This window comes from Mesoplodon mirus, assembly GCF_964341445.2.
Source record: "Mesoplodon mirus genome assembly, chromosome: 7".
NCBI lineage: Eukaryota > Metazoa > Chordata > Mammalia > Artiodactyla > Ziphiidae > Mesoplodon > Mesoplodon mirus.
In genome coordinates, this window is record NC_138983.1 from 84,439,683 (window position 1) to 84,466,719 (window position 27,037).

Below are 27,037 nucleotides of genomic sequence, written 5' to 3' on the forward strand. Positions count from 1 at the left end.
AACTTAATCAAATGTATTTCTCATTATCTGAAAGCATCAATATTTGTGGGACATCCACAGGCCTCAAAGTTTACAAATATAAACTATCCTGCTTATTTTTATTTCTCTTACCCCCAGGTAGGGTCTCGTCTTCCTTTCAGAGGATAGAATGCTGGTTTCAAGGACTTTCTTTTACTACATGTGCCAAGTGTCAGCAGACAGTGCAATTCCCCCACCCCTACTCTGCCCCACCAGCAGCAATGGAGGTTTGTACACTGATTACATGCAAAGGCTCAGAGTTGTCACACACTTACTATTGTGTGACCTTAACTTCTCTGAGTCTCAGTTTCCTCATTTGTAAAGCGGGACAATACTGACACCTGCCTCGCAGGGTGGTTCTGAGGATGAAAAGAGGCCATGTGTGTAAAAGGATAGCCCAGTGCCTGGCACTTAGTAGGGATTCAGTGATGGAATGATGATGGAGATGTTGATGGAAAGCAGAGCCAGACAGGAGACCCTCTACGGTCAGACCTAGAGATTTTTGTTTTTATCCACAGTCTAACAACTTCACACTTCAGTGACCTTTCAGTTGAAAAGAGACTTTGGGGACTTTCTTGGTGGCTCAGCGGTTAAGAATCTGCCTGCCAATGCAGGGGACACGGGTTCGAGCCCTGGTGCAGGAAGATCCCACATGCCTCGGAGCAACTAAGCCAGTGCACCACAACTACTGAGCCTGCACTCTAGAGCCCGCGAGCCACAACTAGGGCCCGTGTGCCGCAACTACTGAGCCCACGTGCTGCAACTACTGAAGCCTGCACACCTAGAGCCCATGCTCCACAACAGGAGAAGCCACCGCAGTGAGAAGCCTGCGCACCGTGAGGAAGAGTAGCCTCCGCTCGCCGCAACTAGAGAAAGCCCGCATGCAGCAACGAAGACCCCACACAGCCAAAAAAAAAAAAAGGAAAAAAAAGAAAAGAGACTATGTTTGACATGGCACTGAGATGGATCAGAATTCAAATATCATGTGAATTATCATCAACATCTTGGAACCAGCTGAAGTCACTGAAATTTTTGTTTTAAAAAACATGTATATATGGGCTTCCCTGGTGGCACAGTGGTTGAGAGTCTGCCTGCCGATGCAGGGGACACGGGTTCGTGCCCCGGTCTTGGAGGATCCCACATGCTGCGGAGCGGCTGGGCCCGTGAGCCATGGCCTCTGAGCCGGTGCGTCCGGAGCCTGTGCTCCGCAACGGGAGAGGCCACAACAGTGAGAGGCCCGCGTAACGCAAAAAAAAAAAAAAAAATTAAAATAAATAAATAAATAAATAATAAAAAACATGTATAGGGCTTCCCTGGTGGCACAGTGGTTGAGAATCTGCCTGCTAATACAGGGCACATGGGTTCGAGCCCTGGTCTGGGAAGATCCCACGTGCCACGGAGCATTTAGGCCCGCGAGCCACAATTACTCAGCCTGCGCATCTGGAGCCTGTGCTCCACAACAAGAGAGGCCGCGATAGTGAGAGGCCCGCGCACCGCGATGAAGAGTGGCCCCCGCTTGCCACACCTAGGGAAAGCCCTCGCGCAGAAACGAAGACCCAACACAGCCAAAAATTAATAAATAAATTTTAAAACCATGTATAGGATTTACTTTGAAATGCATTAAAATATAAAATGTATAGATGGGTAGATATGTGATAAAGCAAATAGAGCAAAATGTTGATTGTAGAATCTGGGTGGTGGTTCTATAGAAGTTCACCATCCACTTCTTTCAACTTTTCTGTGTGTTTGACATTTTCCTAATAAAATGCCAGGAAAAGATACGTACAGAGTCTTGACCGTACAGCCAAGCTATAATCTTGATATTTTGTCTTTGGAAATCATTTCTTTTCAACCTAAATATATGAAGGAATGCGGTGACTTAAAAAGAAAGTATCTTCTAATGCCCATTTCCTTGATGACTGACTCTTCCACACTTTAAGAAGCTCTGTAGAAGTTGGGGTTTCTTGAGTCAAAGTTCAGAAGCCCAAGATTAATAACAGTCACAATCACAGTAGGGCAAATGGGTGTTTAGTGTAGCAATCACCATTCTAGATGCTTCACATTTAATCCTCACAAAACTCTTTGGGATACAGAGTATTATTAGCCCCATTTTACAGATGAGGAAACAGAGGCATAAAGAGAGAATAAGTAAATCACCCAGAGTCACAGAGCTAGTAAGTGGTGGGTTAGTAACACTGAGTACTTGATTCTGTCAGATAACTAACCCCAAACTAAGCTTAATGGGAGGTGGAGAGTGGTTATCAGTGGAATTCAGATTTGTTTTTTTTGTTTTGTTTTGTTTTTTGCTATTGCTTGTTTGTGCTCTGAATTACATAAAGGATGTCCTCTTGTGATCAGAAGCAAGCTCATCTATGCCGGCTATCACTGTTAAAAGGACAGTCTTAAAAATGTGTGGAATTATCATTGTGATCATTGTTAAATCCAGCTATCCACTCCTACCTCTGCTGACTTCTCCTGTGGACATTATGGTGTATTCCATTCATTCTAAATATGACATTGAATAACTAGAGGACTGTATTTTTCTAACAAAATTGTTTTCTGAAAACCTTTTATAGGGAAAGCAGAGAATATGAAAGCCTATCTAAAGAGTGCAGAAGGCTATTTTGTCCTGAATAAAAGCACTACGATTGGAAGGCATGAAAATTCAGACCTTGTTTTAGAGGTAAGACCTCTTCCTAGCCAGTCCCCGACCCTCCCTACCCCTCACACCACCAAAAGTCTTTACTGTTCTGTGGACTCCAGTCTCTTGTAAAGCACAGCCTCTGGCTAACAGTCCCAGCCTTCCTCGGTGTGCCACCAATAACCAATCCCGGCATGTGCTGGGTCTCCCTGGCACATGTGGTAAGAATGAGCACAGTGCAAAGTGCGATGGGCCCTGTGTCCTTTGCTGACTGTGTGTGCAGTGTCCCACCCTGATGGCGCGGTTTGGAAGGCGGGCGTAGAGCTGATGCTTGACCTTCACCTGCTCCGCGTCTGGCAGCCACGGCCACCTGAAGGGCCCAGCTTGAGCAATGGCCTCTCGCCCTTTCCAGAGCTTCTGGAGACTACAGGCCCCTCAGAGCCCTCCCCCGCCCCCGTACCTCCAAGTAGTAAATCAGGGTAAGCCCTGGGCATGGCCTCAGCGCTCTCTCACTTCATTTCATTCCATTCTCTGAATTAGCTGTGGCTTGGTCCACAGTCCCAGCTCATTGACAGCCAAGGAAGTTGGAAGAAATTGTAAGTAAGGAATTATAAAAACAGTGGCTTTGAGCCTTTTAACATTTTGAAAGGGATTAAAATATTGAAGCAGAAAGAGAAATGCAATGGAATCCCTTTAGGACTGTGAAAGGCAGACCACTCTCAGACTTCACTCAACAGAGTTTTTTAAACTTTATTTTGAAATAATTATAGATGCACAAATGGTAGAGAGAATGGCACGAAGCATGTGTGGAGTCCTGTGCCATTTTACCACGTGTGGATTTGGGTGTGGCCCTCAGGATATAGGAGTATTCCATCATCAGAGATGTCCCTTGTGATGCTCCTTTTATAGTCACAATTCCTCCTCCCACCATCGTCCCCACGCTCCGAAAACCACTAATCTGTTCTCCGTCTCTATAATTTTCATCATTTATCTATGACCTTTGCGATTGATTTTTTTTTTTTTTTTTAGTCATTGTAATGCCCTTGACATCCACTTAGGTTATTAGCTTGTTCTTTTATTGCTGAGTAATAGTCCACGGTATGGACGTATCACCTATGTTTAACCATTCACTTTTTGAAGGACATTTTGTTTCCATTTGGGGCTATTACAAATAAATGTACCATAAACATTTGTGTACAGGTTTTTGTGTGAACATAAGTTTTTATTTCTCTGTGATAAATGCTCAGGAGTATGATTGCATGGATTAACATATGTGTTTATATAGATTCGGTTTGTAAAGAAACTGCCAGACTTATCCAGCATGGCTGTACCATTTTTCATTTCCTCCAGCAATGTATGAGACACATCCTCACCAGCAATTAGCATAAACACTGTTTTTCATTTTAGCTGTTTTAGTTACTGGTATCTCATCATAGTCTTAACTTGCATTTCCCAAATCGATAGTGATGTTAAATGTCTTTTCATGTACGTGTTTGCCTTCTGCATATCCTCTTCAGTGAAATATCTCTTCATATCTTTTAAGTGTCTCTAATCGAATTGTTAATTTTTTTACCATTGAGTTTTGAGAATTCTTTATGTATTTTAGATATGAGTCCCTTGTCAGATAGATGGTTTGCAAATATTTTCTCCCATCCGTAGCTTGTCTTTTCATTCTCTTAGCAGAGTATTTCACAGAGCAAAAGCTTTAACTTTTGATGAAGTCCAGGTAGTTATTTTTTCTTTTATAGATCATGCTTTTAGTGTCATGTCTAAGAACATGCCACAAGGTCCCTGGCCCTGAGGATTTTCTCTTATGTTTTCTTCTAAGTGTTTTATAGTTTTATGTTTAAATCTATGAACCATTTTGGGTTCACTGTCGTTTATGATGTGAGATTTAGGTCAAAGTTCATTTTTCTTCCATGTGGATATTTAGTTGTTCCAGAACCATTTGTTGAAAAGACTATCCTTTCTCCATTGAATTGCTTTTGCAAGTTTGTCAAAAATAATCTGGTCATACTTTCTATGGGGGCTACTTCTTAGTTCCCTATTATGTTTCATGGATCTATTTGTCATAATGGATCTACCATTACGAGATAGCCTTGATTACTGTCGCTATGTAAGTCTTAAATCAGGTAGAGTGATTCCTCCCACTTTTCTTTAAAAAAAATTTTTAACCTATTCTAGTTCCTTTGCCTTTCCATTTACATTTTAGTGTAAGCCTGTCTGTATATACAAAATATCATGCTGTAATTTTGATTGGAATTGTGTTTAATCGTATATAACAATGTGAGAATAATTGATATACACCTACATTGTCTTCCAATTCATGATCATGGTATATTTCTCCATTTATTCAGTGTCTCTCATGAGTGTTTTGTAGTTTTCAGCATACCAGTCCTGAACATGTTTTGTTAGATTTACACTTAAGTATATCTCTCTTTTTTTTTTTTTTGAGTGATTGTAAATGGTATTATATTTTTAATTTTGGTGTCCACATGTTCATTGACAGTATATAGAAATACAGTTGATTTTTATATGCTTCTTGGTATCTTGGAACCTTAACTGCACTTTCTTATATAAGGGCTTTTGTAGATTTCTTGGGATTTTATACATAAACAATCATGTCATCTGCAAATAAGAACAATTTTATTTCTCCTTTCAGAAAAGGAGATGTGAATGCCTTGAATCTTCTTTTCCTTGCTTTATTTCCCTGGTTAAGACTTCCAGGACTCTGCTGAACAAGAGCAGTGTATAAATCCTTATATTCACTTGTTCCTGACCTTAGGGGAAAAAAGTCAGTCTTTAACCGTTAAGTACGAGGTTAGCTGTAGGGTATTTATACATGTTCTTACCAAGTGAGAAATTTCCCCCTTTATTCCTAGTTTTCTGAGAATGTTTATTGTAAACGCAACAGGTTTAAAGATAACTCCATGAACGTCCCCGTGAGATTCTCCTCCATGATATGGTCTCCCTTCAAGGACACAGAACATCTGTTCAGTGTGCAAAGTGGGAGGAAAAAGAAGAAGAAGAAGAACTGTAGTTTCTTCTTTATCCTAACAAGGCATAGATTTGGGGTAGTTTTATTTCCTGTCTGGCTAAAGTAGAGACAGAGATCTCTGTTTTGAACCGGCCTATGATATTAGAAAACTGTAGTAATTTTTAAAAGCACAGGCTTTGGAGATAGACAGAGCTGGGTTTGAATCTCATTAGGCTACTTTGTGGCTGAGTGACTTCAACCAAATTACTTAATCACTCTGAGCTCCTTTTCCCTGTCTGTAAACCTCTTACCTCACAGGGTTATTCTGAGGATTAAGTGAGAAATGCATATAAAGAGCCTGGCATGTGGTGCTCAGTGAATGACACAATGATCATTATTATGGTCTCATAAAACAGAGACTGAGAAGAATCCTCAGAGGTGCACAGGGTTGAGATGAGGATCCACTGACATTAATAAGCCATTTGGAAAAGGGAACTAATGAGGACAGTTATTAACTAGACAGAAATTGAGTTGCATTCATTGTATATAAATAATTCACTGCTTACTGCTCCTCGGACTTAGCTTAAGAAATACGTCACTAGGCTTCCCTGGTGGCGAAGTGGTTGAGAGTCCGCCTGCCGATGCAAGGGACGTGGGTTCGTGCCCGGTCCGGGAATATCCCACATGCCGCGGAGCGGCTGGGCCCATGAGCCATGGCCGCTGAGCCAGCGTGTCCGGAGCCTGAGCTCTGCAACGGGAGAGGCCACAACAGTGAGAGGCCCGCGTACCGAAAAAAAAAAAAAAAAAAAAGAATTCAGGGATTTATATTACTAAAAAGTCATCATTGCATTTACCCAGAGGTTACATCTAGCAAATAAAAAAGATTGTTTTATTTGCTTGGATCAATCCTAAAGAATAGGCAGTCATGCTTCTAAAGATTTCTACTCATCAGCAAGGCTGACATGTTGTTTTGACTATTGGTATCGTAGTATTTTGACATCATTTACTCTTTCCGATAATGGAAGGTAGTTATATGCTTCTTGTTTTTAAAAATTGGGAGAAAGGAAAATATAAGGAAGAAAATAAAAGTCACTTGTAATCATTTGGCTCAGGGAAAAATCAATATTGATATTTGCAGGGTTTTACCCTCCAGACTTTTTTCTATATCCTGTAAGGAGTTTGGTTCCCTAAGGCAATAGGAAGCCTGTTTATAGCCAGGCTAGTGAGAACTGTTTATAGTCAACAGTGATAACTGTTGCTATCACTCATTCATTGCACAGTATTTACCCAGAGCCTCAGCACCGAGCCAAGCCTAGGGGTACAGTGATGTCAGAACTGGACATGGTCCCTGCCATCAGGAAGCTGCCAGGAGAGAGAGAAATAAGTCAAATGATCCCACAGAGGTGTGACTAATTCCATTCCAACATTGGGGCTGTAAAGGAAAGGAATATGGAAGACAAGGAGGACTTAACTAGACAAAAGGAGAAGGGAATGGCATGTGCAAGGGCCCTGGGGTGGAAGAGCATATTGTGAACCCAAGGGACTGAGAGAAAACCAGGGCATCCAGAAGTCAGAGTGGGAAGGAGGAGGGCTAAGGGACAAGTCGGCCTCCTTCATGTCACCATAAGGGTTTTGATCTTTATCTGAAAAGCAGTGGGAAGAAGGCTTGAAGGATTGTAAACAAGGGGGAGACCTGCCAGTGAACATCCCGGCTGCTGTGTGCAGACGAGCCATCAGGAGCTCTATTCACAATCTCCCCTCTCCCATTTTACATGGCTCAAAAGCCTCAGCCTTGCTCATTTCACAGCTAAACATTGCAAGTTATAATTTATATGATTTGATGTGCCTTGTAAACTGTAATCTTTAGAGTTGGATGTGGCTGTTATTTAAACTCTGCTGAGAAAGGGACTCAGTTCTTCCAGAATGAAGAAACACCAAAGCCAGTGGTTGTTGGATTTTCCACATGTTTAAGAGTGGTTGTTCAACATGAACTCCTAGGCATTCTGACCCAGTGGGTTTGGGGTAAGGCCCAGGAATCTTCACATTTATATGCTCCCCAGGTTCAGGTGGGGGGAATGGAGTCCCCTGGAGTTGGCTCCAGGACCACACTTTGAGAACCCCACCATCAGTGCTCCCTCCCTCTCCGTTCTTGATCAGCAGAACTCCTGCTTGTGTGTGTGTGTGTGTGTGTGTGTGTGTGTGTATTCTTTCAATAAACTTTGTTTTGAGGAAAAGAGAAGCGAAGGGTAAACAATGAAGGGCTGACTGACCCTACCCCTCCCCAGGGACTCCCCCAGTCCCACCCTGGGGAAGTCCCAGGATCCCTAGAAGACTGAGCTCTAGGACAGCCCAAGTCAGTGCAGGGCTGCAGCTACGAGGGTGGAGATGGAAGAGAAAAAGAAAGAACAGACATGACAGGGGGATGAAATGCTGGTGTCCACCCCTCACCCTCGGTGATCAGTGTCCTGCCAGCCATCTCCTTTCTCATGGGTGGAGCCATCTCTCCAGCCTGTGTCAGCCCTTCTAGCGTGGGATCTGAGGGTCGTGAAGCCAGACTGATCTCATACACACACCCCAGATCCCATCCAGCCGGATGACTCTCGTCCCTTTTCCTGGCCCCTGCCAGTTCTGGGCTCCCTCTCAGAAAAGAACCAGAGCCTACACCATAATCTTGTTTATTATTATTAAACAAGGCTGTTGGGATTCTCCTATTATTTGCATCATTTCACGGACGTGCAGGTATGTCTGCTCTGTCAAAGGACACATACAGCTGTAACTCTGATGGGCATGGCCAAATTGTCCACCAGAGGTTTCCGGATGTGGTGTCCTGCCAGCAGTGGACGCCCGTCTCCCACTCCCTCCCCAGCCTAGGGTGCTGACCCCCCATTGGATCTTCACTGATCTACGGGGTGAAGTATGGTACCTGTGTCATTTCAATTCACATTTCTCTTATTCTAAGCGAACACCTGCATTTTGAGACAGAAGGTGACAGGTGGACTCTCTGTGGGGAAATCCACGGAATGAAACAGGCCTGGGAGGGTGCACTTGCTGGCTCCCCATCTGCATCGCGCTTGTCCTCCTGCCTGGGTCGTGCTCCCATCCTCCCCCCTCACCCCCACCTCACCCCTGGCTTCTCCCCAAGTGCTCCTTGCTCTGGGGGTTCACCTGTCTGGTCTCACCAGTCCTCAGGGACTGTTTTGTCCCCTGTTTGGGAACTGGCGGCTGATTTCATTGCTCAGTACCCAGCACAGCAATTGATGGGACTAGTTTCTCACCAGCAGATGGAGGGCTTCCAAGAGGAAAAAGTTCAGAGGAAAGGGCTAGATCGTGATCTCATTTTTCTCATTTTTTTTATTGTGGTAAGATATGCATAACATAAAATTTACCGTCTTAACCACTTTTATTAAGTGTGCAGTTCAGTGGCATTAAATATATTCACACTGTTGTGCAGCCATCACCCCCATCCATCTCCAGAACTCTTTGAATCTTGCAGAACTGAAACTGCACCCATGAAACAACAACTCCCCTTGTCCCCCCATCCCAGCCCCCAGCAACCACCGTTCTGCTTTCTGTCTCTATGACCTTGGCTACTCTGGGTATCTCATATAAGTAGAATCATAACAGTATTTGTCTTTTCATGACTGGCTTCTTTCACTGAGTATAATATCCTTTCACTGAGTATAATGTCCATGTTCATCCATGCTGTAGCATGTGTCCGAATTTCCTTCCATTTTTAAGGCTGAATAATATTCCATTGTGTGGATTCACCACATTTTGTTTATTCATTCATCTACTGATGGACACTTGGGTTGTTTCCACCTTTTGGCTGTTGCAAACAATGCTATGAACATGGGTGTATAAATATCTCTTCAAGCCCCTGCTTTCAGTTCTTTGGGATATATACCCAAAAGTAGACTTGCTGGATCATATGATAATTTTATTTTTAATTGTTTGAGGAACTGCCATGCTGTTTTCCATAGTGGCTGCATCAAGTTACATTCTCACAACAGGGCACAAGGGTTCCACTTTCCCTGAGTCCTAACCAACACTTGTTATTTCCTTTTTTTTTATATACTAGCCATTCTGATGGATGTGAGATGAAAGAAAGATCATAATCTTTTGAATAGCATACATAATACAAAGAGCTACAGCATACATTTCTGGACTACTTACTGTATCTCACATGGCTTTATACATCATCTATGTATGTTCTGTATATATATTTATAGAATTATATCCACAAAACAAATCCTGTGCGGGTGAGAACTACTATTATCATTATTATCCTCATTTGATGACATGGACATGGGACTCAGAAAGGTTAAGGAACTGGCCCAAATCACACAGCTAGACGGGGGAGGTGGGGCTGAGTTTCAGACTGAGCTGACTCAAGCTTCTAAAAACAGAAGCTTCACTTTTTGAGTGTAAATTTAGCTTTGGGAACATCTAATATCTAAATTGGAAATTCTCAGTTAACTGAGATAACAAGATAATTGACTAAGCTAGGGAAATTCCACCCTGTGGAATGGAGAATGGGGGTTGTCAGTGAAATGTGAGATGAATGTTCTTGTGATCCTCATTCATGCAACAGACTGAGGTGGTGCCATCGAAGGGGGGATTTGGGTAAAGAGGAAACGTTGACCTGGTGCTTTCCCAGGAAGAGGAGCATTGGGGCTGTTAAGTGGGGGCCCAGCAAGAAACACCACTTATCTCTCCAATCCAGCCAGAGTAAGTTCTCTGCTTATAAGGACTGGTGGAGTTCAATTAGTCCCACCTGGATAACCCATGATAGTCTCCCACTTTTTAAAAAATTTTTAAAAAGTTTTTGGCTGGGTTTGGTCTTCGTTGCTGAGCACAGGCTTTCTCTAGTTGCAGCGAGCGAGGGTTACTCTTTGTTGCGGTGCACGGGCTTCTCATTGCAGTGGCTTCTCTTGTTGTGGAGCACAGGCTCTAGGCACGGGGATTCAGTAGTTGTGGCACGTGGGCTCAGTAGTTGTGGCTCGTGGGCTCTGGAGCGCAGGCTCGGTAGTTGTGGCACACGGGCTTCGTTGCTCCATGGCATGTGGGATCTTCCTGGACCAGGGCTCGAACCCGTGTCTCTTGCATTGGCAGGCGGATTCTTAACCACTGCAACACCAGGGAAGTCCTTAGTCTCCCTCTTTTAAGAGCACTGATTAGTAACCTTGACATCGTCACAGACCCTTTGGCCACGTCATGGAGCATATTCCCAGGTTCTGGGGATCAGGGCATGGGCATCTTTGGGAGACCATTCTGCCCACCACATTAATACTACCACCTGACTGGACCGTTGCTTTGGGACTGGTCTGAGAGCTTTCTGGAAGAATCAGTAGGATCAATGCCACAGGCCACGGAGAAAGATGGCTGGATGAGCTGGCAGGTGATAATACCGTTACCAAGAGGGGAGGAAGCAGGACTGGTTGAGTGAGCACCTCAACATCCCGGAAGCAGCCAGGCAGTTTGGGGTCTGGAGATGAACCAGGGGTTGGAAATACACACCTGCGAATCGAGGGGGTGGCACAGTGGCCCCAGCCCATGGACAGAGTGCGGAGGAAACGGACATCTGAGGGGAGAGGAGCCCGGCGTGGAGACCTGGAAGCAGTCAGAGAGGTGAGGGAGCCAGAGAGCTGCTGCCAGGCTGAGGGTATTCATCACAGAGACAGCTTGCTTTGTGCCAGGTACTGTTCTTTTCACTCTCGAGTGTATTAACTCATTTCATCCTTAGGAGGTTAGTGCTGTTTGCCCCACTTTACAGATGAGGGCGTTGAGGCACAGATAGGCTGAGTATCCTGCCTGAGGTCACAGAGGGAGGCTGGGGCACTGGGCACCACGCTCGGGCAGTCTGATTTCAGGACCAGCCTCTCCTGAGGCCTTGCCGGTCCACAGGGCTCTCCCGGGGAGACCGGGGAGGAAGGATCCAGCTGACGGGGAAGCAGAGAAGCTTCTTCTTTCCTTCCAATCCCAGACTCGTCGTCTCACCAGTGCCTGGCCGTTTCCTCATATCCTTATTCTTTTGAAAACCCCATTTTTTTTTTTTACTATTTCTGCACTACATCCCTTTCTGGAGGCAGTGGGGGGATGGGGCTGGGGGATGGGATAGCCTAGAACCAAAAGGTTAAAAGAAATAGATAACACACACACACACAAACACACACACACAAGTTAATTTCAAAAATGTTATCCCACTCCTTTGAACATGTCACCAAGCAGTACCTTTTGTCAATCCTACGAAGCCCAGCTTATCAAACTCATTTTTGCTGCTCAGGGAGCAACCAAAGAGAAGCAAAGAACCGTGCCCCAGGCTGCACAGCTGGAAGGTAGCAGAGGTGGGACTTGAACTCAAGGCTTTCTAACTCCAGAGCCCATCCTCTTGCTCATAATAGAGAACATTTCCCATTTGCCCTATGTTCTCTTGTAAGTGCTTTAGTATGTATTATATCATTTATACGTCAGCAGTAGCTTATAAGACTGTCCTTTTGTTACCTTACAGATGAGGAAGCTGAGGTATCACTTGCCCAAGGTCACCCTGCTAGGAAGTAGGAGAGCTGGACTCGAGCCCAGTCTAATAACCACCACGTTGCCCTGCTCCCCCAACCCCTGAACCACCAGGCCACGTGCCTCTCTCTGACAACTGTGTCACATGTCACAGGGAGGCCGAGAGCCCGAGGAGGCCCCCGAGGGCAATGGCAGTGGGTTGAGGACCCAGTGGGAGAGGACCCTCTTGAAGCCATTTGACAATAAAGGAAAGGAAGGGGGAAGGGGCGGTGTTTCCAGGCCGAGGGGGTGGTGAGCACGTTCACAGTTTAGACGGAAGTTATACTGTCAAGGTGAGGATGCAGAAGAGGAGATGGTTGAGGAGAGGGACCAGACCAGGGTGGGATGAAGGCAGGACCACCCGGAGGCCCTTGGCAGCTAAGAGAAGCCTTGAAGGTCCCATCTAGGAGCTTCTCCATGCCTGGGAAGTCCAGGTCCTGGCAGGGAGCTGAAGGCACATTCACAGGGGTGTGGAGTGATGGAGGGGAGTTTCCTGAAGGGACTCCATAGGGAGTGGGCAGGGCTCAGAGAAACCACAAAGGATAGTGCAGGGCCCAGAGCTAGTATGAGTGAGGACTGTTCCCACCCCCAGAGCTGAGGGGTGAGGGGCAGGGGCATTTCCTGGGACCCCGAGGGCTGGGTAGAGTCCTCTGAGGGAAGCTGTGTGGCCCCAGAGAATGGAAGCCAGGGGAGTAAGTACCCCAAGCTCTCTCCTCCCTGCTCTGATCTCTAACCCCCCCATTGGCCAAACCCAACCAGAAACCAGAGGCAAGGAGCCCATCAGCCCACGGATGTAGCTGCACAGGTGGGCCTGCTGGGCAGAGGGCGCCGTGTAAAGGGATGGAGGAGGGTCGGGAGAAGCAGACGGAGGATGCAGGCAGGTGCAGGAGGTGAAGACCTAGGAGGCTGTTGTCAAAGTAGAATGAAAAGCCTGAGAGCAGGGACCTGCTGTCTGGGGTGCCCAAAGGGCACTGGGCCAGCCTCAGGACAGAAGTGTGAGGGTGGCAGGAGGGTTTGGGGGCCGGGATGGACTTGAAGGAGCTGGTGAGCTTGAGCAGGGCCCAGGCTGGGTGAGCATAGGGCATTACCCATAGGGAGCAAACAGGGAGCAAAGGCTACGTGACTCAAGGAGAGGACGAGACAGAGGATAAGGAAGGCCGGGAGCGGGAGGTTATGGTCTGAGATGGGGCTTCCCAGTGCCAGGTGATGCAAGGTTGAAACCTAGCTCCAAAGGACGGTTCCAGGTACACGTCGAACCTCAGTGACAATGTCAGTGAACCTCAGGGCAATGTCATAACTAAGTCAGCTTCCCGAGGAGACTTCCTCAAAGCACGGGAGTCATCAGAGCAGATGGTCATTGTTAAGAGATGTTTAAACGTCTTAATATTTTATGGACTCACTATATAATTTTTAAACATTTAAAATGCAGGAGCCTTTAAGAAATGCACTTGTTTTCTCTATTAGGTCCTGCCTGTCTCCTCTCTCATTATTAAATCACTCTCTACTCTGAAAATCACAGGGTACAAATCAAAGGTACAGGTTTTGGAATTAGACTTGGGTTCAAACCCTGACATTGCCCTGTGCCAGCATCCTGAGGTTGAGTGAGTCCCTTCATCTTAGCCATTTTTTGAATCGTGGTAAAATACCTATAAAGTTTACCATCTTAACCACTTTTAAGTGTACAGATCAGTAGTTGTAAGTTATTCACATTGTTGTGCAACCAGCCTCAGAATTTTTCATCTTGCAAAACTGAAACTGTACCCATTAAAGAACAATTCCCCGTTTCCCCTTCCCCAGCTCCTGGCAACCCCCGTTCTATTTTGTTTCTATGAGCTTGACTACTTTATGTACCTCACACAGTGGAATCATACAAAATTTGCTTTTTTGTGACACTTATTTCACATCATGTCCTCACGGTTCATCCATGTTGTAGCATGTGTCAGAATTTCCTTCCTCCTACACTGAATAATATTCCACTGTATGGATGGACCACATTTTGCTTATCCAATCATCGGTCAGTGGGCACTTGGGTGGCTTCCACCTTTTGGCAATTGTGAATAATGCTACTATAAACATGAGTGTACAAATAACTCTTTAAGTTCCTGCTTTCAATTCTTCGGGGTATATACCCAGAAGTGGACTTGCTGGATCATATGATAATTTTATTCTAAATTGTTTGAGAAGCCGCTCTACTGTTTTTCCTATCAGCTGCACCATTTTACATTCTCAGCAGTGCATAAGTGTTCCCCTACTCTACATCCTTGCCAACACTTGTTATTTTCTGTTGCTGTTTGTTTGTTTTTGATAGTAGCCATCCTAATGGGTATGAGGTGGTATCTCACTGTGGTTTTGATTTGAATTTCCCTAATGACTAGTAATGTTGAGCATCTTTTTATATGCTTGTTGGACATTTATATATCTTCTTTGGAGAAATGTCTATTCCAGTTCTACGCCCATATTTGATCAAGTTATTTGGGGGTTCTTTTTTGTTGTTGTTGTTGAGTTATAGTTCTCTATATATTCTTCATATTAACCCTTTTTCAGATTTGTGATTTGCAACTATTTTCTCCCATTCTCTAGATGGCCTTTCACCCTGTTTATTGTGTCCTTTGATTCACAGAAGTTTTAATTTTTGATATAGTTGAATTTATCTATTTTTACTTTTGCTGCCTATGCTTTTGGTATCATATCCCAAAATGCATTGCCAAATCCAATGTCATAAAGCTTTCCTCCTGTGCTTTCCTCTAAAAGTTTTATAGTTTTAGACTCTGTTTAAGTCTTTGATCCACTTTGAGTTAATTTTTATACATGGTGTAAGGTAAGAGTTCAACTTAATTCTTTTGCAGTCTTTCCCAGCATCATTTGTTGAAAATACTGTTCTTTCCCCATTGAATAATCTTGGCACCCTTGTCAAAAATCATTGGACCATATATGCAAAGTTTTATTTCTGTGCTCTCTATTCTATTCTATTGGCCTATGTGCCTGACCTTATGTCACTATCACACTGTTTTGATTACTGTACCTTTGTATGCAGTAAGTTTTGAAATCAGAAAGTGTGAGACCTCCAACTTTGCTTTTCTTTCTCAAGATTCTTTTGGCTATTTGGGGCCCACTGAGATTCCATATGAATTTTAGGATGGATTTTTCTATTTCTGCCAAAACTGCTGTTGGGATTTTGAATCTGTAGATCCTGCTGTGTAGTAATGACATCTTAACAATATTAAGTCTTCCAACCCACGAATACAGGGTGTCTTTCCATTTATTTGTGTCTTTAATTTCTTTCAGCAGCACTTTGTAGTTTTCAGTGTACACATCTTTTACCACCTTGGTTAAATTTATCCCAAAATATGTTATTCTTTTTGATGCTATCATAAATGAAATTATTTTCTTAACTTCCTTTTCAGATTGTTCATTGTGAGCATATAGAAACACAACTGATGTTTGTGTGTTGATTTTGTGTCCTACGATTTTGCTAGTGAATGTTATTTTTTAGTTCTAAGAGGGTTGTGGTTTTTCATGGACTCTTTAGGATTTTGTACATGTAAGATCATGTTGCCTGTGAACAGAGATAATTTTACTTCTTCCTTTCGAATTTGGATGCCTTTATTTCTTTTTCTTGCCTAATTGCTCTGGCTAGGACTTCCAGTACTTTGTTGAATAGAAGTGGCAAGAGCAGGTATCCTTATCTTATTCTTGAAATTAGAGGAAAAGCTTTCAGTCTTTCACCTTTGAGTATGATGCTAACTGTGGGCCTTTCATATTTGACCTTTATTATGTTGAGGTAATTTCCCTCTATTCCCTGTTTGTTGAGTGCTTTTATCATGAAAGAGGGTTGCATTTTGTCAAATGCTTTTTGTACATCAATCGAGATGACCATTTTTTTCCTTCTTTCTGTTAATGTGATGTATTACGTGGATTAATTTTCATATGTTGAACCATCAAGTCTGCATTCCAAGAATAAATCCCACTTGGTCATAGTGTATGATCCTTTTAATGTGCTGTTGAATTCGGTTTCCTCCTATTTTGTTGAGGATTGTGGTATCAGTGTTCATAAGAGATATTGGTCTGTAGTTTTCTTGTAGTGTCTTTGTCTGGGTTTGGTATCAAGGTAATGCTGTCCTCTCACTTCACCTTTTGAGTCTCAGCTTCTTCATCTCTAAGATGGAGGTAATAATAGAGTCCCTGTTTAGGGCTGTCATGCAGATTAAATGATAAAAATGCACACAAAATGCTTCAGCAGGGCCCAGTTCACAGGAAGCCCTCAAAATATGTTAGAGGATGATAAGGATAATAATAAAAATAATAATAAATAAATAACAGTTCATCTCATAGTTGGACAGCTCAGTAGGCTGGGGCTTAGAGAGTCAGTCTGTATTAGCAGCAGGGCGTCTGTCCAGTAGCAGCATTTAGCAATTTTCCAAGTAAAGGGAGCGAGTGATATTATAGGGCCAAACTAGGAAGCTGTCTCCTGGCCTAACATGTGGTAGAGGCTCACCCAAATTTGTGGAGTCATTTAAAACTTCCTGCTTGCTTTGATTTCTTAATAATGGCTTGACAGTTTTTGAGGAACTGAAAGCAGTGAAGCCTGGCAAGAGACAAACAAAATGTAACACACAGAATTTCTCTCATTCATGGGTTATCAAAGGTTCAAAGGACACAAAGATCAATGGCAATGGTGATGAAGATGATGTGGGTGACATTTTCCAAAGAACTAATGTGTTTTCATTTTTTTTAATACTTTATTTTTTTGAACAGTTTTAGGTTTACAGGAATTTTAGCAGAGAATACAGAGAGTTCCCATATATCCACCCCTCCAATACACACAGTTTCCCCTATTATTAACATCATGCATTAGTGCGGTACATTTGTTACAACTGATGAACCAATATTGATATGCTATTATTAACTAAGTCCATAGTTTACATTAGGGTTCACTCTTTGCGTTGTACGTTCTTTCCTTTTGACAAATGTATAGTGACAAGTATCCACCATTACAGTATCATAAAAAATATTTTCACTGCCCTGAAATCCCCTGTGCCCCTCCTCTGCATCCTGAGCCCCAGAGCCCCTGTGCCCCTGGCAAGCACTGATCTTTTACTCTCCTTATAGTTTTACTTTTTCCAGAATTTCATACAGTTGGAATCATACGGTATGTAACCTTTTCAGACTAGGTTCTTTCACTAAGCAATATGCATTTAAGATTCCTCCATGTCTTTTTTGTTATTTGATAACTCATTTATTTTTATCACTAGTATTTCATTGTATGGATGTACCACAATTTGTCTATCCATTTACCTTTTAAAGGACATCTTGGTTGCTTCCAGTTTTTGGCAGTTATGAATAAAGATGCTGTAAGCATGTATCCAAAATCAATGAGTCTTCATGGATATAGAGAACAGACTGTGGTTGCCAAGGGGGAGGGGGTTGAGGGAGAGATGGAGTGGGGGGTTGAGGTTAGCAGATGTGAGCTGTTACATCCAGGATGGAGAAACAACAAGGTCCTACTGTAGAGCACAGGGAACTATATTCAATATCCTGTGATAAAGCATAATGGAAAAGAATATTTTAAAAAGAATGTATATATATGTATAACTGAATCACTTTGCTGTACAGCAGAAATTAATACAACATTGTAAATCGACTACATTTCAATAAAATAAATAAATAAACAATATAAATGAGTCTTAAATGTCAACAATAAGAAACCAAACAACCCAACTTAAAAATGGGCAAAAGAGCTCAACAGACACCTTACCAAAGAAAATCTACAGATGTCAAATAAGCATATGAAAAGATGTTAAACATCATACATCATTAAGGAATTTCAAATAAACATGAAATATCTCTTCATTTATTTAGACTACTTTGATTTCTTTCATCAACATTTTGTAGTTTTCTTCATATACCTCTTCATATAGCTAAGTATTTTGTTAGATTTATTCCTAAGTACTTCAGTTTTTTTTTTTTTTGGTGCTAATGTAAATGGTGTTGTGTTTTTAATTTCATATTCCACTTGTTCATTGTTGGTATATAGGAAAGCAATTGACTTTTGTATATTAATCATGTATTCTGCAACCTGGGTACAATTGCTCATTAGTTCCAGGAGGGCTTTCTGTCGGTTCTTTGGGATTTTCTGCATAGACAATCATGCCATCTGCAAAATGGGCAAAAGATCTGAACAAACACCTCACCAAAGAAGATTTCTTTTTCCTTCCCAATCTATCTTTTATTCTCTTTTCTTGCCTTGTTGCATTAGCTAGGACATACAGTACAATGTTGAAAATGAGTGGTGAAAGGGGACATCTTCACCTTATTCCTGATCTTAATTGGAAAGTTTCTAGTTTCTCACCACTAAATATGACGTTAGCTTTAGGGTTTTTATAGATGTACTTTATCAGGTTGAGGAAGTTCCCCTCCATCCCTAATTTGCCAAGAGTTGTTGTGGTGGTTTGGTGGTTTGTTAGTTTATCATGGATGGTGTTTAATTTTGTCAAATGCTCTTTTTGCATCTACTGTTATGATAATGCGATTTCTCTTCTCTACGCTGTTGATGTGATGGATTACATTAATTGATTTCCAAATGTTGAACCAGCCTTGCATACCTGGAATAAATCCCACTTGACTGTGGTGTAGAAGTCTTTTTATACATCACTGGATTCAATTTGCTAATATTTTGTTGAGGATTTTGCATCTATGTTCATGGGAGGTATTGGTCTGCAATTTTCCTGTTTTGCAATATCTTTATCTGGTTTTGCTATTAGAATAAGCTTGGCCTCACAGAATGAGCTGGGAAGTGTTCTCTCTTCTATTTTCTGGAAGAGATTACTGAGAACTGATATCATTCTTTCCTTAATGTTTGATAGAATTTACCAGTGAACCCATCCAGGCCTGGTGCTTTCCATTTTGGAAGGTTATTCATTATTGATTCAAATTCTTTACTAGATATGAGTCTATTCAGAGTATTTATTTCTCCTTGTGTGAGTTTCAGTAGATTGTGTCTTTCAAGGAAATGGTCCACTTCATTAAGTTATAAAATCTGTGGGCATAGAATTATTCATAATATTCCTTTATTATCCCTTCAGTGTCCATGAGATCAGTAGTGATGCCATCGCTTTCATTTCTGATTTGAGTAATTTGTATCTTCTCTCTTTTTTTCTTGGTTATCCTGCTAGAGGTTTGTCAATTTTATTGATCTTTACAAAAAAAAAAAAAAACCAAACAGCTCTTTATTTTGCTGACTTTTCTCTCTTGTTTTCCTGCTTTTTATTTCATTCATTGCTTCTTTTCTTGTGCTTGTGGTAAGCTTATATTGCTCTTCTTTCTCTAGTTTCATAAGGTGGAAGCTTAGGTCTTTTCAAATGTATGCCTTCAATGCCATAAACTTCCCTCCAAGCACTGCTTTCACTGCATCTTGCAAATTTTCATAGGTTGTATTTTCATTTTCATTTAGCTCAAGATAAATTTTTATTTCCCATGAGACTCCCTCCTTGACCCATCTGTTATTTAGAGGTGTGTTGTTTAATCTGAAAATATTTGGGTATTTTCCAGCTGTCTTTCTGGTATTGGTTTCTAGCCTAATTCCATTGTGTTCTGAAAACGTACTTTGCATAATTTCTATTCTTTTACATTTGTTGAGGTATATTTTGTGGCCTGGAATGTGGTCTGCTTGGTGAATGTTCCATGGGAGCTTGAGAAGGATGTGTGTTTTGTTGCTGTGGGATGAAGCTGTGTGGTTGCCAGTTAGATCCAGATGATGGTAGTGCTGTTCAGTTCAACTTCATTCTTATTAATTTTCTGCCTGGTGGGTCTGCCCGTCACTGACAGAGGGCTGTTGAGGTCTCCAGCTACCATGATGGATTCATCTGCTTCTCCTTGCAGTCCTATCAGTTTTTGCCTTCCATACTTTGATGCTCTATTGTTGGGTACATACAATGAAGGACTGTTATGTCTGCTTGGAGAATCGACCCCTTTATCACTATGTATCGCCTCTCTTTATCCCTGATAACTTTCCTTCCTCTGAAGTTGGATCTGCCTGAAATTAATAGAGCTACTCCTGCTTTCTTCTTGTGTTTCAGTATTTTAAGTGCCAAAGTGTTTGGTAGGAATTTGAAAAGTGGGTAAAGGCACAGTCATTTGAATCAGGCAAACCTGGGAACAAGCCAAGCGAGTCAAAGTGGTTGACTGTGGGCACACTTAATCGTTCTATGCCTCAGTTTCCTCATCTAAGAAATGAGTAACTATCGGACCTACTGTACAGCACAGGGAACTATATTCAATATCTTGCAGTAACCTGTGATAGAAAAGAATCTGAAAAAGAATAGATATTATATATATGTATAACTGAATCACTTTGCTGTACACCTGAAACTAACACAACATTGTAAATCAACTAGACTTCAATAAAAAATTAAATTTTTTTTTAAATGAGGAAGTATCCCTTTGAATTATTGTGAAGATGAAACGGGATAATGCAGTAAAGCACTTAGCAAATTTCCTGGCATTTGTGTAATTACACATAATGTGTCATTAATATATTCTACTAATATATGCAGTTATATTATTATCTATTCATATACTATAAGCTATTATTAATATAAGCTATTGGTTATAATTATATTGTGGGACATTAGTATAGATTTCTAAGTCCAAGTACTCTCTATGAAAGTTGGATGAGGCACTCTGAGAAGAGTGACTTAGAAAATATTTGCAAAGTCTCAGGCTGGAGTGGATGGCTCATAGGCAGTGTTCCGAGAAGACAGAGGACTTCGCATGTGCCCTGCAGCCCATAGTCCAGGGCGCCGGGGCCAGGGGGGGATGTGATATTTCCTCCTTGGTGCCGAGTTTTGCTCATTCTTCTTATTAAAGTGGTTACACAGGAGGTTTCTGACACCACTGACAAATCACTGTCTGGGGTCTCTCTCTTTTGAGGGAAATGTGGTCACACCAGGGCCCCTATTGAAAAATAGATCATCTTTGGTTAGATAAATTCTGATTAGCTTTTAAGAAGCAACAGTAATAATTAAGCACATGGGAAAAACCTTCATTGTACACCAAGGCTTTTAAAAGGTAGTTTATAAAACTATGTTTTGTGGTATGAGCTCAATTGTGTTTAAACTTTTTAAAAAGATTGTAAGCATAGAGAAAAGACTGGAAGGATGTGAACCACCGTGTTCTTGGTGCCTGCCTCTGGGGGACGGGAGTCTAAGTGATTTTAATGTCTTCTTTGTGTTTTTCTCTAGTTCTCATTTTCTGCATTATTACAAAAAACATGTTATTTTAAAAATGAATAGAACAAACAACAATTATTACAAAACCTCCCCTGAACTTTAACACTTGCTGTAAATGGACAGTTGTCACTTGCCAACTGACCTTTCTGGTTTGTGTTGGGCCATTTCTGCTGTCTTGCCACTCGGGACAACCAAAAGGATACTGGCATGGGATCAGAGAACTATCAAGTGGCCAATTCCTGGCCAATTCCCCCCGAGTTCCCTCTTGCCTCTGTGTTGCCTGACGCCCTACCCCAAAACTGGGCATCTATTCTGGGTCTGCTGTCAGGCTCTGGTGACCCTCCACTCACTAGCTGTGTGGCCTTAGGCAAGTCACTTAACCTCTCTGACCCTCAGCATCCTCCTCTTAAAATGAGGATTGCAGTGACTGTCCAGCCAGATGAAGTGATTAGCACATTGGGGCCCCCAGTGTCAGTGGCACTAGTTATTCCTTGTTACTCCTGATATTCCTGGCTCTGACTGTCCCCCTTCTGCATTTCAGTCTGCAGACGTCGACAACCATCACGCACTCATTGAATATAATGAGGCCGAAAGCAGCTTTGTTCTCCACGACTTCAATTCCTGCAACGGCACGTTCGTCAATGAGTGCCACATTCAGAACGTGGCTGTGAAGCTCCTACCCGGAGACATCCTGAGGTTTGGGTCCAGAGGGCTGACCTACGAACTGGTCATCGAAAATCCAGCCTCGGTGAGTCCAGGCCCCTTCGGGGGTGGGGTGGGGTGGGGTGCAGAGGTGCCGTGTTGTGTCACCTTCCGTGCAGCCTAGGGCTCGGGTACGGCCACAGGTGGAGTTCGTCTGGAGCGCGTCACTCTTCCTTTCGCGATTCTGCGAAGTTCAGCCCCATCGCGTGGATGCCCGGGGAGAGCGAGTCCTCGCGCCCTCTTCTGGGCATTTCATGGAATTACATGCAAGGGTTGCCTAGCGACCAGCCCGGAGCGAGAGCGTTTTCCTGAAAAGTGAAGCTTGGCGAGGGGAGGTGGAAAGCAAGTGTGTGCTTTTGAAGATGCAGAGATGGATGCTTCCTTTTTAGGCAGATCAGTGCTCTGCAACTTCCTAGCTTTGCGACCTCGGCCAGGCTTCTCTGTATGCCTGGGTCTGGGTCTTCTCAGCGGTGCAGGGCGTTGAGAGAGTATCTATGTATAAAAAGTCAAAGTCTCTGGCCAGAGTAGACGCTCAAGGCCTGCCAGCTGTTATCACACCGGATCAGAAATGTTCCCGGGATCAGGACCTAAAGTATGGCCCCAGGTTAAGCGGAACGTAACCCAAAATTCGCCCAGCAAAGCTCAGTCACCAGAAGTATCTGGTTCAGTAGGGAGGCGGGATGGGGGCTGGTTAGCAACACAGTCCTGGGTCAGAACCCCAGCTCTGCCACTGGCCTACTCGGTGCGCTCTTGCACAAGCCATTGGACCCCTCGGAACCTCGGTTTCCTCATCTACAAATTGGGGCCAACGACAGCAACGACCTTGCAGGCTTATCTCGAGGGCTAAATGAGATGGTTCTAATTGTAAAACTCCCAGAATAATGCCCATTCGTGGTGAGCACACAATTAATACCTGTCGTGTGTGTCCCAGAGAGACGGCGTGTTAACCTCACTCCCCAGCACCAAGAACCCTGCATGGACTGAGACCTCCGAGGCTTAAAGTCCTTTCTGGGACGAGGCTGGGTATAAATAAATAAAGTTTAGAGAATCTAGACAGAATCCTGGGGTGTGGGTCCACTAGGCAGCCTTAAATACTCACTCAGAGAAGATGAGCACCGTCCCTCAGGCTGCAGGGCCCGTGACACCGCATCCACCACGTTTGGCTTTGAAAACCTGGGGCAGTTTTGTCCTGCTGCTTCTCAGCCCCCTTTTCCTCCTTGGGCCAACATTAAAGTGTGCTCACTTGTGGGATGCACTGGGATCCACTGGCCGCCCTGAGGAGGGGCTCCTGACCCAGAAGGTGTTGACCTGATCAGGGGTTCTCAACATGGGTTCTAAGGATCCCCCTCGTCAGAAGCACGTGGGGAGCAGACCCACAGTGCAGATCTGGGCTTCACCCCAGGCCTGAGGACTCATACTTAGGATTCCCAGATGAAATACAGGACACGCAGTTAAATCTGAATTTCAGAGAAGCAACAAATCATTGTTATGTACAGGTGTGGCCCAACTATTGCAAGGAACCACATATGCTAAAAAAATTATTTGGTGTTTATCTGAAATTCAGATTTAACGGACACCCTATAGTTTATTATATATTGATTTATTCATTTCTTTATTTATGCGAAATCTGGCAACCATACACATCCTCCCTGGGAGTAGGGCCTGGGAATATGCATTCTCACAAGCTCCCTGATGATTCTGATGCACCGCCAATAGGAGGGAAACCGAAATTTAGAATCATTTGTATGGAACACTTACAGAATTTTTTAGGGATCAAAGAAAAGGGGATTTCACACTCCCAAGCCTGAAAATCCAAGTTCATGAAGTTTGATTCAATGTGCCCCAACATGTCTGATTCCAAGAAATTTTCAGGAATGTTCAGTAAAATTACAGGTTCCCAGGCCCCCTCCCTGGGAAATTCTGACTCTGTGGCTTGCCTGTGGGGAGAAGAATAGGGGAGCAGCAAATAATATCTGCATTTTTTTCTTTTTTTTTCCTACAAAGATATTTATTGAAATATTATTAATAGGGGCATAAAATTTGAAACCTAAATTTCCATCCAAAGGAGGCATTGTTTAATTAATTATATTGTTTAATATATTATAAGGAGTTTAATATATTATAAGGAGTTTGTTTATATATGGAATACTGTTCTGCCTTTTTAAAACACAGCTTTCTTGAGATATAATTGACATGCCATAAACGGCACATGTTTAAAGTCTGTAAGTGGATGGGCTTTGACATATGGGTACACCTGTGAAACCATAGCCACAATCAAGACAGTGAACAGCTCCTTCATCCTCCAAAGTTTCCTCCGGATCACAGCATGTGTTTGTTTGCTTGCTTGCTCTTAACAGCTTCACTGAAGTACAATTTACATAACAGAAACTTCACCCATTTGAAGTGTCCAATTCAATCAATTTGAATATATTGATGGAGTTGTGCAGCCATCACCACAACCTGCTTTCAGAACACTTTCATCCATTTCTATCACCCCAAACCTCGGAGAAACCTTGGAGGTGTTTCATTTTGGGGTTTGTTTTTAACTTTTAATTTTCAAAATTATGGTAAAATACACATAAAATTTACCATCTTAACCATGTTTAAGTGTACAGTTCACAGTGGCATTAAATCTATTCACACTGTTGTGCAGCCATCATCCCCATCCATCTTCAGAACTTTGTTCATCTTCCCAAACTGAAACTCTAAGCCCATCAAATCAAACCCCCTGCTTCCTTCCTCCCCTCCCACCATGCTGTGTCTGTGAATTGGACTATTCTAGGTTCCTCATATAAATGGAATCTTACATTGTTTGTCCTTTTGCGATCATCTTATTTCACTTAGTATGATATCCTCATGGTTCATTCCAGTTGAATATTTCATTGTATGGATTCACCACATTTTGTTTATCTGCTCATCCATCCATGGCCACTTGGGTTGCTTCCACCTTTTGGCCATTTTGAGTAAGTTTGTTATGAACACGGGTGTACAACTATGGAATGGGGACTTTATTTTAAAAGGTGCTTCTTATATAATTGTGGGAAACAGCGATGAAGACCTCTAACCTTGAGTAGATAAGACGGAAGAAGATGTTTTGTAAGAAGAGAAACCAGGAGAGCAGCAGGAGGAATCACTGACGTGAACAGCACTGTGCTAAGCAATTCGCCTGCTCTCCCTTATTTCACGCTCATAGCAACCTATGAGCTGGGTTCTCCCGTGATCCCCATTTGACAGACAAGGAATCCGAAACTCAGAGAGGTTAAGTAATCTCCCCAGGGCCACACAGCTAGTCAGTGCAAATTAAACACTATCCCCACTTGTGGAAAAAGGAGGGGAGAAAACCATTTAGCCTGATGCTAGCTGGAGCAGTAGCCTTGACTGGTTTTCACACTGAGGAAAGCATATTCTCAAGGTCACTCGAATATGCACGGATTTTTTCAATTCTTATTCCTACACGCACTTGCACCTTGCTTCATTCCTCGGTTGACTACAGGCAGCTGCACAAGTGTTCCCCTGGCCTGTGCCCAGGGCACTTTGCAGGACTCTCCACAGCCCCATCTTCTCAAAAGTGCTCTCTGTCGGGGCGTCCCCAGCTTGAGAAGCTTCCATCCATGACGCTCATATTCATGGAGGGGTCCTTTGCAGCATCCGTGTGAGGGCGGCCTGTGGACTGACTGACACCTTCCTACAAATTCCACTTCCTGATGACCCCAACCTGCTGGCTATTTAAAAGAAGAGAAAGGAAGAGGGGGGAAAGGGAGAGGTATTGAAGAGCATCTCTCATCAAATATTTTGAAGCCCAGTTTTTCTAAAAAATTCGTGGCCGTCTTGCTTCCGGCATATTCTTGTTTCCAATTGATTTTGGGGTTCCTGGTGAGGGCGCTGTGTTTCCTCCTTGGATGGAGTTTCCACGGAGGACTGCCCTGATATCATACAGATTAAGTATGATGAGAACTGTTCTTCTCCCGACAAAGAGTTCCCAAATGAAAGCATTTAGTTCAGGTGTTGTGGTGACCCTAACCAATAGAGGAGGGTGTGACAGCATTTTACTGGGGGAGGGGGGTGAGGTGCGGGGCGCTTAGGAATCCAGATGTGTGTGCAGATGTCACAGTGGTTAGAGCACGTGCCCTGAGGTCAGGCTGACTCCAGCGCCGTCCCAGCCCTGCTCTTGACCGGCTTTTATACTGGACGTGCACAAATCATCTACCTCTCAGGGCCTCGGTCCCCACTCCTGTAACAATAGTTCCTACCACCTTGAGTGACTGTGGTATTAAGTGGGCAAAGTGCGTAAATTGCTTAGTCCAGCGTCTGGCACCTAATAAGCACATGATAACCCTCAGCTTTAGAGTCAAGCAAACCAGCATGGAGCAGCCAAGATGCCTCCTTTGTAAGTGTCCTTTTGGACAGGGAAACCTCCCAAGACCTGCCCCCGCTAGCAGATAAATACATTTGCAGATAAATTACCCTTAGAATAAAATACAAGATGGAAAAATATAAAGAAAAACTTTTGTTTGACAAAGTGCATTGGCAGCCAGGTTGTGCCTAGGACCATTTTTTTTTTTTTTTTTTTTTTTTTGCGGTCGCGGGCGTCTCACTGTTGTGGCCTCTCCCGTTGCAGAGCACAGGCTCCGTACGTGCAGGCTCAGCGGCCATGGCTCACAGGTCCAGCCGCTCTGCGGCATGTGGGATCATCTGGGACTGGGGCACAAACCCGTGTCCCCTGCATCGGCTAGTGGACTCTCAACCACTGCGCCACCAGGGAAGCCCCCAGGACCATACTTTGTAAATTATAGCTCTCTCATCAAAGTATTACCTAGGGCTGCCATGTTGCACAACTCCAGGGTCACCATTCACAACGTAGTCCATGTGGATGGCGCCCACTGAAGTTGTGCAGGACATAACCCGCAGGGCCATCTGCAA

General features: G+C 43.3%; 1 protein-coding gene across 1 annotated transcript in view; it reads left to right on the forward strand.

Moving 5' to 3' along the window:
• Positions 1-2,608: 2,608 nt before the first annotated feature.
• Positions 2,609-27,037, forward strand: part of LOC309808021 (forkhead-associated domain-containing protein 1-like) — a gene marked incomplete at both ends in the record, with an annotated part of 78,974 nt that continues 54,545 nt past the window's right edge. The window contains 2 exons of the mRNA XM_082628035.1: positions 2,609-2,701; positions 21,957-22,163. Of these exons, the coding sequence (XP_082484161.1) occupies positions 2,609-2,701; positions 21,957-22,163 (300 nt within the window). The remainder of the gene's footprint in view (positions 2,702-21,956; positions 22,164-27,037) is intronic.